The 12,829-nt window shown below is 37.4% G+C and overlaps 1 protein-coding gene across 1 annotated transcript in view; it reads right to left on the bottom strand.

Annotated features, from left to right (window-relative positions):
• Window positions 1-12,829, bottom strand: part of LOC126817095 (multiple epidermal growth factor-like domains protein 10) — a 37,817-nt gene that overhangs the window by 11,956 nt on the left and 13,032 nt on the right. The window contains exon 2 of the mRNA XM_050543896.2: window positions 245-329. Within this exon, the coding sequence (XP_050399853.1) occupies window positions 245-320 (76 nt within the window). The 5' untranslated portion in view covers window positions 321-329. The remainder of the gene's footprint in view (window positions 1-244; window positions 330-12,829) is intronic.

The following is a 12,829-nucleotide window of genomic DNA, read 5'->3' as shown; positions in this document are numbered from 1 at the left end:
GACACAACGCGCACGCGCTAACCATTCGGCAATCCAACCCCCTTCTTATCTTTGAGTTGGGACTATCGTGTTGTGTAATAGCAACCAATCAATAGAGTGACTAGTGTTTTATTATAATTCTATATAAATACTATAAATATATTAATGATTACTACTTATATACACTACATAAATACTATAATTATGTTATTACTAAATACCTAAACCATATAAATAGTATAATATGTTAATGATTACTACTTACCAACACTATAATATAATATTACAGATGATAGAGTTATAACAGTTGTCAACTGATTCACTTTCATTTTGTACAACATTATTCAGCCCTAAGAAAACAAAATTATTAAGATTGAGGCAACATAAATCACAAAATTAGGATAACATTACAAACTTTTCGCAATGCGAATTGGCCCCAGAAAAGTGTGGGAATTGCATAATGCTGGCTCGTTTCGGATCGCTACTAACTTGCACGCATTCCAGAAAAGTACTGATTCTAAATTTATAATAACAAAGTAATTTTACTCCTGAACATGTACTGAGTAAGAATTTCTGATAATATATATATATATCTATATATTTTGCATTATCGCCAGGTGCGGATTCAGGAACTTTTGCAGAAGGGGGTTTGCCAGGTCCTTGAGACAATGTATCGTTTTCTTAAATTATTTAAGTTCTTTTGTGTGTGCATGTGGGAGGGGAGGGGGGTATCATTTCAAAAGTCATATAAATTATCCAGTCGACATTGCTCAATATATTCTGTTAATTCATGGAATTATGCTCAGACATAATACAGGGGTTAACCAAGATGTTAGGGTAGTTTATTTCCCCAAATACAGATGTTTAAGATGTTAGGATAATTTATTTCCTCATTAGTAATTCAAAACCAAGATCAAATCACAGATATATCGAAGAAACATCTTTTATTTTATTTTAACTTGAAACACATGTATGTTATTAAAGGAATTAAAATACAAAACTTTAACAGAAGCCTGATTTATTTTTATACGCCCACATTTTTATGTGGACGTCGCCCCTGTCCGTCCGTCCGTCCACAATTGTTTGTGAACACTCTACAGGTCACAATTTTTATCCGATTTCAATGAAACTTGAAATATAGGTTTATCACCCCATGATCTCGGTTCCTTTCGATATTGGCATGTATCGGACTGTAACTTCATGGATTATTGCCCTTGATTGTACGAAAAATCACGTTTTTAGCTTGTAAACACTATAGAGGTCACAATTTTTATCCGATTTGGGTTAAACTTGAAATGTATGTTTATAACTCACAGATCTCGGTTCCTTTCGATATTCGCGCATATCGGACAATAACTTCTTGAATTATGACCCCTGATTGTACGAAAAATCGCGTTTTTAGCTTGTGGACCCTATAGAGGTCATAATTTTTATCCGATTTAAAAAAAAAACGTTCGAATATATCACCATTACACCCTAAGGATAGTTGAATTCGAATTTCGTGAAAATCGGCCCAAAACTGACAGACAAAATGGCCGCCCTTCGTTCTCAAATAGTGTAAAAATATGGTATATCAAGGTTGTGGACCCTATAGAATTCACAATTTTTATCCGATTTTATTGAAACTTGAAATGTGAGTTTATAATCCCAGGATCTCGGTTCCTTTCGATATTTGTGCATATCGGACCATAACATCCTGAATTATGGCCCCTGATTGTATGAAAAATCGCGGTTTTAGCTTGTGGACCCTATAGAGGTCATAATTTTTATCCGATTTGAAAAACCGTATTATTATTTCACCGTTACACACTAGGGACGGCTGATTTCGAATTTCGTGAAAATCGGCCCAAACTGACAGACAAAATGGCCGCCCCTCGTTCTCAAATAGCGTAAAAAATATAGTATATCAAGGTTGTGGACCCTATAGAGGTCACAATATTTATCCGATTTTGTTGAAACTTGAAATGTAAGTTTATAACCCAAAGATCTTGTTTCCTTTCGATATTCGCGCATATCTGACTGTAATTTCCTGAATTATGACCGCTGATTGTACGAAAAATCACGTTTTTAGCTTGTCAACCCTATAGAGGTCATAACTTTTATCCGATTTAAAAAAACGTTCGAATATATCACCATTACACCCTAAGGATAGTTGAGTTTGAATTTCGTAAATATCGGACCAAAACTGACAGACAAAATGGCCACCCCTCGTACTCAAATAGTGTGAAAAATATGGTATATCAATGGTGTGGACCCTCTAGAGGTCACTATTTTCTTTTGATTTAGATGAAACCTGAAATGTAAGTTAACAACCCAAAAATCTTGGTTCCTTTCGATATTCGGCATATCGGATAGTAACTTTCTGAATTATGGCCCTTAATTGTACGAAAAATCGCGTCTTTAGCCTGTGGTTCTTGTAGAGGTCACAATTTTTATCTGATCCTTTTGTTCGAAAAATGGCATTTTTAGCTTGCGGATTCTCTTGAGGTCACAATTTTTTTCCGATTTTAAAAACCGTTTAAATATTTCACCATTCCACCATAATGAAGGATGAATTCGAATTTCGGGAAAATCGAAATGAAACTGCCCAACAAAATGGCCGCTCTTTGTACGCAAATTGTGTAAAAGTATGCAATGCAAATGTTGTCAACCCTCTAGAGGTCACAATGTTTGTCCGATTCTGATGAAACTTAAATCATATCTTATATCCCAAAGATCTCATTCCTTTTTGATATTTGCGCATTTCAGACCATAACTTTCTAGATTATTGCCCCTGATTGTACAAAAAATCTTGTTTGTTTTTAGCTTGTTCTCTATCCATCTCTTGCAAAATGAGGGCGTATCCTGCCTGGCAGCCACTGGTTGAGATTGTGGTTCCTCTGGATGTCACAATTATTATCCAATTTAAAAAAACGTTTGATTGTTTCACCGTTACACCGTAATAAAGGTTGAGTTCGAATTTCCTGAAAATCAAACCAAAACTGCCGGACAAAATGGCCGCCGCTTTTACGTGAATAAAGTAAAAATATGGTATATCAAGGTTGTGGACCCTGTAGAGGTCACAATTTTAATCCGATTTTGATGAAACTTGAAATGCATGTTTATAACCCAAAGGTCTTAGTTCCTTTCGATATTTGAGTATATCGAATTGTAACTTCATGAATTATGGATCTTGATTGTAGGAAAAATCACTTTCTTTTTTAGATTGTTCTCCATCCATCTCACGAAAATGTGGGCGTATCCTACCTGTCAGCCGCTGGTTGTTGTTGAGAAAGTCATTACACGTAATACACACACATTTATATACCAATCACTGTATTACTGTACATTATATAACTTACCAAAGCTCGTATCTATGTACAAGAACAGATGTCTAGTCGTTCGGATGGGACAAAAACCCGAGGTCCTGCACGTAAAAGTAAAAGATAGATCCCTTGACAGTTTGATTTCGTTATGTCTATCAATGGGTAAACTGTCTTGTTTAGGAATATACAGTAATTGTCCAGTCAATCTAGCTGTAAAAGGACCCAACCCAAAACAAATTGCAACATAATTTCTTTTGGTGTTATACATTTCTGTAAGGCACCCTAACATCACACTAAAAATGTTCCAAAATGCTTTTTGATGAAAAGGGGTCAAATTGCGTAATATGCTAGTTAGCATAATTTCATGTTTCAGAAATTGACTTAATGCTATTACTAGGCTATCAAATGAGCCAGGTAAGCACATAACCACATTTGGAATATAATCACTTTATTACCATATGGAGAAAATATGCAAATTAACAGCCGCCATCAGTGACAAAATTATTTTTTCCCCTAAATCTGAAACTCTTAGCTCTATGAAACCAATACCTACGCCCATAATTTCAGGGTCAAGGGTGCCGAAGAACACCAGGAGAACAGCACAGTTATATTGCATAATGTAGAATATGCAAATTAGAGGCCTCGGCCCTAATTGAAAAACACACAATCTCAAAAAATATTTGCAATAAGTATGAGTTATTCGGAAAGCAGGCTGCCCTCAAAAACTTGAAATATATATAAGTACCCTAATCTGTTGGAAATGGTATGGTTTCATTAAAATTTTAGGGAGGGTGCTCGGCTGTCGTTTCTGTTGGGATAACCCAACCACATAAACTCCATAGCAATGCGCACAATCTGTCTGGCAGTGGTAATTCATGATCCATATGGTGATGCTGAACAATTTACAAGCAATTTTAGGTGGTAAGGACTTCAGCTTCGTCCCCAAACCACTCCTAAATATACCTGTGCACAGGCGCATGTCTAGCCTCGTGAGATTTTACCCGGTACCTAGCCGCCTCCCCCAATCATTCCTAAATATACCTGTGCGCAGGCGCATGTCTAGCCTCGAGAGATTTCAGCGGGTACCTAGCCGTATCCGACAATCAGTCCTAAATATACCTGTGCGCAGGCGCATGTATATCTAGCCTCGTGGGATTTCACCGGGTACCTAGCCGCCTCCCCCTATCACTGCTAAATATGTCTGTGTGCAGGCTCATTATTAGAATAGAGATTTCAGCGTGACTTTATAAGGTTTAAGACAACGTATGAATGCTTTAGTAGACTGAATCTTTTACCAACAAAATAAAACTTATCCAGAAGAATCTAGGCGGTTTGGATAGGGGTGGGTAACCCTAAAACAGGTTATAGAAAGATTCCAGATCGACGAATTGTCGATATGACCTCTCTAACCACCAGCCTTATCTCCCAGACTTCGCTGGACTGAAAAACGACCACACCAAATCCATTATAGTATTGTAGCTCATGACTTAAGAGCCGCGCTGACTCAGTGAGTAAGATCATGGCTCGCTAACCAGGAGATCACGGAATAGATCCCGGTGTCGGCCTACAAAGTTCCTCGGTATTTTCCGATGTGGTTTCCCCGTACCAGTGGTGCAGGACAGCTGGTCGGACACAGTGCCTAGTTGTTCGGGTGGGACGAACATAGACCCATATAAACGTTGGCGTTAACGTAAAAGAACGACTGATTGGAATTTGAAATAATATTAAGTCGCAGCACCGCTGTCCAGGCAAAACTTGGTCTCATAGTACACTGCGTGGCGTATGTCTGTCTTATTTAGGTCGAAAGGAACAGAAAAGTAGGACGTTAAGACACACAAAAAAGTCAATACAGGTCGACAACGATTCGAGCTTCGTACTCCGCTAGTGTTTGTCACACTGGACAGGGTGGACAAATTCTATCTTGACCATGATGCGAGATAAAAATATGTGCCTATAAAAGTTTATCTATTATTTGTGGTTAATCGACTATCACAATAAATGGTCAGAATTGTTCACACTATCTGGTAGCAACAACCAATACTATCAGCCAATGCTGTCATATGATATTTTACATATTCATTTATTAATCTTAGCCCCACCTCCTCCCATCGAAATGTTAGAGTATTATACCGAGACAATAAAGTCCCTGATTTGAGAATGATCTTGATTTGAGCGATATAGGGGTGTTGAAGCTCTAATAGGGAGATCAGTCCAACCAGTGGCTGCCAGGCAGGATACGCCCACATTTTTGGGAGATGGATAGAGAACAAGCTAAAAGAAGGTGATTTTTCCTACAATCAAGGGCCATAATTTAAAAAAGTTACAATTCGATATCCGCAAATATCGAAGGAGCCAAGATCTTTGGGTTATAAACATGCATTTCAAGTTTCATCAAAATCGGATTAAATTGTAACCTCTACCCACAACCTTGATATACCATATTTTTACACCTTTCGCATACAAGCGTCGGCCATTTTGTCCGGGAGTTTTGGTTTGATTTTCAGGAAATTTGAACTCAACCTTTATTATGGTGTTACGGTGATATATTCAAACGATTTTTAAAATCAGATAATGACTTTGACCTTCAGAGGGACCACAAGCTAAAAAAGGGCGATTTTTCGTATAATCAGGGGCCATAATTCAGGAAGTTACGATCCGATATGCGACAATATCGAAAGGAACCAAGATCATAACCATGCATTTCAAGTTTCATTAAAATCGAATTAAAATTGCGACCTCTACAGGGTCCACAACCTTGATATACCATAGTTTTACACTATTCGCGTACAAGCGGCGGCCATTTTGTCCGGCAATTTTGGTCCGATTTTCACGAAATTCGAACTCAACCTTCATTACGGTGTAACGGTGATATAATCAAACGGTTTTTTTAAATCGGATAATAATTGTGACCTCCAGAGGGACCACAAGCTAAAAAAGGCAATTTTGCGTACAATCAGGGGCCATAATTCAGGAAGTTACTATCTTTAGGTTATAAACATACATTTCAATTTTCATCAAAATCGAATTAAAATTGTGACCTATACTGGGTCCACAACCTTGATTTACCATATTTTTACAATATTCGCGTACAAACGGCCGCCATTTTGTCCGGCAATTTTGGTCCGATTTTCACGAAATTCGAACTCAACCTTTCTTAGGGTGTAAGGGTGATATAATAATACGGTTGTTTTAAATCGGATAAAAATTATGACCTCTATAGGGTCCACAAGCTAAAAACGTGATTTTTCGTACAATCAGGGGCCATAATTCAGGAAGCTACGGTCCCGATATGCACGAATATCGAAAGGAACTGAGATCTTTGGGTTATAAACTTACATTTCAAGTTTCAACACAATCGGATAAAAATTGTGACCTCTATAGGGTCCACAAGCTAAAATAAAACATGATTTTTGGTACAAACAGGGACCATAATCCATTAAGTTTCGATCCGATACATGCCAATATCGAAAGCAGCCGAGATCTTTTGGGGATAAACCTATATTTCAAGTTTCGTCAAAATCGGACAAGATTTGTGACCTGTAGAGAGTCCGCAAACAAATTGTGAACGGACGGACGTCCGAACGGACAGGGGCGACGACAATATACGTCCACATGAAAATGTAGGCGTATAAAAAGGTTTTAATTCAGTTCAGTATTTGTAATGATACTATCAACTGAAACCGATCCATGGTGCTATGTATGTAAATCATTCAGTAAATTTTTCTATTTGTCTTTCTTCTAGCCTCTTGTCTCTTGATAGAAACACGTTTTGTTTTGGAAAGAGTTTTTTATTAATATTATTGTTTTGTGGATTTTAGTCAGAAGGTTTCAGCCAAAAATGAGCATGGGCCATTATGCAATCACAGATTTTGTTGACTTCCACGGAATTGATTTATTAAACATTTATCAATAAATGGATGCCTAAATGCATGCCTTTAAATCGGCATATATCAGACTCTTATGATGTCTTCTACAAACTCGCTGTTCTAGTTTAAACTTGAATTGAACATTTGTTTTTTTATCTCTGAAACCACCAGTTAGGTTAGCTGAAAATATCTAGGATGCCCCCCTCCCCATCTTTCACAGAATAGAGACTAGTAATTGTAAACCCTGATCTTATGATGAACGAATGTAGTTCTTCTATATATAGCAATTATATACCCCCACCCCCTCCCACTACATGTCATGTTTTGATAATGTTAGTCTAATATCTAAGACCAATCTTTGTGGTTTTTGTATTTATATTTTCAGTAAAGTTTGTAGAAATGAAGATTAACAGCCCAGCATTTCACAATCAATCATCTGATGAAAATAATACAGGATGTTGACCGTTTCGAGTTTTTTCAACGCCCGGCCAAATGAATACATAGGCTGTGACGTCATTGTGGAAGGTGATTTCCTAATTTTATGTCTCTTTACTTTTTGATGCTTCCGCCTCAAAACCATGAATATTCATCAAAACATGAATATTCACCAAAAACTGGCTGAAAATTTAAATTCAAATAAACTTCTTCCATTCTAGAGCAAAAAGTTAACAACAAAATGTCACGTAATAGAGAGAGAGAAAGATGGGGTTTTACGTCCACTCGACACAAACTAGGTCATTTCGGGACTTACATATGGTTTAGTTTTATTTCAATAATTCGCTTCCGCATAGGGGTCTTTAGCAGTGGGAGGAAACCGGAGGACCCGGAGAAAACACACGAAGTTGGACAGGTGACCCTACTCCTTGTCACGTACAACCGGAGATTCGAAACCACGCCAGTCGACTCAATGACTTTTGATACAGCGCGCACGCTAACCATTCAGCCATCCAAACCTCCGTCACATAATAGAGAGAAAGTGATAATTATTACCTATAGATACATTAGGGGCCCGTAGCCAGCAAGTAATAGAGGGAAAGGGATAATTACTACCTATAGATACATTAGGGGCCCGTAGCCAGCTCGTAAAATTTGGAGGGGCTATGGAATTTTTTGGAGGGGCTAATGATGTGGCCGGCTAAGCCAGCCACCGCGAAGCGCCGAAGGTGTGAGCCACAGCGGGGGGTGGGTGGGTCCTCCCCCAGTAAATTTTGAAAATTTACTGCTCTCTCCTCTCATCTGAGTGCATTCCTGGGCCTCAAATTGAAGTGTCTCGGGCAGGGTTTTATGGCTGAATTTTCTGAATGTTCTGAAATTTCCTTCTTCGACTCCTCCCGCCGATATCATCTTGAATTTCTGAGGGTAGTAGAGAGTGTCTTTTGATTTACGCGGAGAACTCTAGGCCGGGCAATACAGCTGTAGTATCAAATTTCAAGTGAACTATAGGAAGTCGCGAGTACGTGAGTTTGATTAACGAGTACACGTGTTCAGTGACAGTAGATCATCACGCCTCACAGTAATGTACAACGCACGTATGGTATCAAGACAAGAGGATCAGGAGGTGATGATAACAGGCAGGCCTCGGTAGACCATACTACGAGCCTACGGGTTGCCTACCAATTTGAACCCCCCATAAACAATCATTATTGTCGGAGAAATATTGGGGGGGGGGGGCTAATTAGATTTTTTTTGGTGGGGGGGGGGCTTAGCCTCCCATGCCCCCCCCCCCCCAGTGGCTACCGGCACGAGATACAATATATAGCATTTCCCTCTCTGTCTCTTTTCTCCCCTTTTCCATGCCCATTTTTGTTGATTTGTTGGGCTAGAATAGACGAAGAGGGTTTGAATTGACATTTTCTGCTAGGATTTGGTAAATATTCATGATTTTGAGGCGGTAGGATAACGGGGTTATCAGGTTGGCTACGGTGATATGTACGGAAACTAGTTACATGTTTTTAGTATGCTTCTTCAAGTTTGTGTATCTCAAAATTTTGGTGGTCAACCTGATACAAATTTTAGTGCAAAGATATGACCATTTCTCCTTCTGTCTCTAATGAAAAGCATCCAGCCCAACAAAAATTTGGGGGAAAGTTGGAGGTGGGCAAAGAGGCCAGAATTAACAGTGAAGTCAATGGGAAATTAATGGTGGTCTGCCTATGCCTATGGAGGCAGACCACCATTAAATTTCACCATCTCACCATATGTATGTATATAAACCAGGGATAGAAGAACATGGCTAATAGCCATATTCCATCAACAGTATTACTTATGTTGACATAAGTTGGATTTGTTACCACAGCAACATTTTTAGGGGGTGGGCTTACATGTTTCACTATTGTTCCTTACAGTTACCTTCAAGGCATTCAATTTGCAGCTTGTCGTCTTGTATACTGGCCATGGTTTCTAGAAATAAAGGCCTTTTATCTCAGACTTCCAAGAAATAGGGAAATATTGGTATTTTGAGGCATACAAAGTGTCAAAAATGGACCATTTTGTAGAAAAAGGTAAAAGAAAGTCAATTTTTGAAAAATATTCCAATAATTTGAATATTTTTGATGTGACTTGTTTGAAACTCTTTAAATCTTTTCGCAGAACTCACATTTTGACAAAATTAAGAAAGAATCTTCAATTCTAGAACAAAAGGCCCATGGATCCGAGTCGCAATCCAGTATACAAAACACTACATAACTTTAAAGGGTCACCATTGCTGCAGTAATTATTTTTTTTGGTGATTCTGTATTATAATAATGTTGCAAATATAAATGTGAAGCTATCAAGAAAAGAATTTATATGACCTTATAAAACAACCTGACAGTGGATGAGAGGCCTAGATTTGATGATATGATCTCCAAATTGTCAGAAAATGTGATATATGACATTTTGATAATAAATGGTAAAATTTCAGAAATATTTGACAAATTTGTGAGGGGAAATTTTGATTTTAGTCAAAATTTTGTGATTTTCAGTGTTTATTTACTATTCAAAATTAGTGGAAAATATTTTAATGTATAATTTTTACTTTTTCTGCATCATAAAGGTTAGGCGGGAAGAAAGTATCATAATTTCACTCAATTTTGCCTAAAAATCATGATAAGTTGTCTGAAATTCGTCAGTTTACCCCCAATATTGGTGTCAAAATTGGTGTAAAATGAACCAAAATGTCTTGTATGTTTTTATTTTCATTGTTAAATAACTTGGAAAGGATCCATGTGTTTGTCAGATATTGAAAAAGTATCCATGTGTTTGTCAGAAATTTCAAAATTAAGAAATTTAGTCTAATTATGTACTGCTGAGAATTTTCAAAACATTAGTGAACTGCATTTTGCTGCTGTGTCCCTTTGGCTTAACGCAACTTTAATCTTTCAAAACCTGAAATTGTTGCATTTCCCTTATTGAGAAAGTAAAATCTATGTGTTTGCAGGGAAATTTCTTTGTCTGTCTTCATTTCATTTAGACAGGCTCACCCTCCCCATACCACCCCTTTTCTTGAACATGATATTTGGATATTCAATTGAACATTTGTTGACTCCAAATTAGCAGTAATTGGATTTTGTGCTTGAATTGTAACCGAGCATTTTATTTGGCATAAACAAATAGTTACATACAAAATTTCAAGGATTTCTAAGACTTTTTGTTTATGGCCAAACATGTTATCCTATGCCATTTCTTCCAAGTGAGTCCACACCCCAAAATGGATATGTTGTAGATGTGTCTTTTGCAGCTTAATGTTTTACATTTTGGATGCAAATGTATTATTTGTGGTGATCTTTTAAAATGTGGCACTTACAGAGCAATGAAATATTAATTAATAGCCTTTTCATACCCCTTTTATGCTATGAATTATGTCATAACTCCCTTTTTCCACCTCATTTTGTCAGGAAATTGATGTAAAGATTAAAACAACTTGCTTCCACGAAATATTTACGCTAGGTAATTTCAAGAAAACCTCTGATTGTTTAAGTATTGTTGTGACCCTTTTATTAGAGTGGCTGGTTATCACCTAAATACAGCATTTGTTTTACATTTATCAATCCATATTTCAATAAATAATTCATACTTCTCATAACTAACTGTGTTTATATGTATGTATATAAACCAGGGATAGAAGAACATGGCTATTAGCCATATTCCATCAACAGTATTACTTATGTGGACACTAGTTGGATTTGTTACCACAGCAACATTTTTAGGGGGTGGGCTTACAGGTTTCACTTTTGTTCCTTACAGTTAGCTTCAAGGCATTCAATTTGCAGCTTGTCGTCTTGTATACTGGCCACGGTTTCTAGAAATAAAGGCCTTTTATCTCAGACTTTCCAAGAAATAGGGAAATATTGGTATTGTGAGGCATACAAAGTGTCAAAAATGGACCATGTTTTAGAAAAAGGTAAAAGAAAGTCAATTTTTGAAAAATATTCCAATAATTTGAATATATTTGATGTGACTTGTTTTAAACTCTTTAAATCTTTTCGCAGAACTCACATTTTGACAAAATTAAGAAAGAAGCTTCAATTCTAGAACAAAAGGCCCATGGTCCTGAGCCGCAATCCGATATACAAAACAGTACATAACTTTAAAGGGTCACCATTTCTGCAGTAATTATTTTTGTGTGATTCTGTATTAAAATAATGTTGCAAATATAAATGTGAAGCTATAAGGAAAATAACTTTGATGATATATGAACTTATAAAACCATATAGGAGGCAGACCATCATTAAATTTCACCATCTCAGTACTCACAAATTGTAGTTCGTCTATTTATAGCATTTGTCTCTCTGTCCCTTTTGTCCCCTTTTGCATGCCCATTTTTGTTGATTTTTTTGTCTAGAATGGATGAAGAGGTTTTGAATTAACATTTTCTGCCAGGTTTTGGTAAATATTCATGATTTTGAGGCGGAAGGATAATGGGGTTATCAAGTTGGCTGCGGTGACATGTACAGCAACTAGTTACATGTTTTTAGTTCTATGCTTCTTCAAGTTTGTGTATCTCAAAATTTTAGTGCAAAGACATGTCCATTTGTTCCTCTGTCTGTAGTGAAAAGCATTCAGCACAACGAAAATTTGGGGAAAAGTTGGAGGTGGGCAAAAAGGCCAGAATTAACATTGAAGTCAATGTGGAAATTAATGGTAGTCTGCCTCCACATACTCGTTGATGAAATTATAGTTATCGCCCCTTTATCGTCATTTAAAAGTCATAAATGAAATGGAGTTTCACGTCCTACTGTTCTGCTCCGACTGGGTAAATGAAGACGGGCATACGCCATACAGTGTGCTAAGAGGGAAATTTTGACCCGGCAGTGGCACAATAGCCTAATCTTATACCAAGGGATCTTTTACGTGCACGCCAAAGTATACACGGTGTCCTCCGTTTTCGTACCTCCGTCCTGCACCACTGACAAAGGGAAACCACGCCGGAAAATCCCGATGAACTTTATGTGTAATTAATTTTAAAAAAACCATCTAGCACAGACTTGTGGAAAACTCGTTTTAGTTAATGACTGATTCATTCTAAAAATTCTGGTGACATTTTCGTTCAGATAACCTTAACCATCCAACAAATATTAGCCGCCAACGCCTTTGAGCGAGGAGACGAGTCCGAGTCCCTGCTCGTCAATCAACAATAACCTACTATCTCGTTATTCGAATCCTGAACAACGTGCCAAATTCACGTTACAACCCACACTC

The sequence above is a fragment of the Patella vulgata genome, chromosome 4, assembly GCF_932274485.2.
Source record: "Patella vulgata chromosome 4, xgPatVulg1.2, whole genome shotgun sequence".
Classification (NCBI taxonomy): domain Eukaryota; kingdom Metazoa; phylum Mollusca; class Gastropoda; family Patellidae; genus Patella; species Patella vulgata.
Note: the sequence above shows the minus strand (reverse complement) of the source record. Positions and strands in the feature narration are given on the sequence as shown.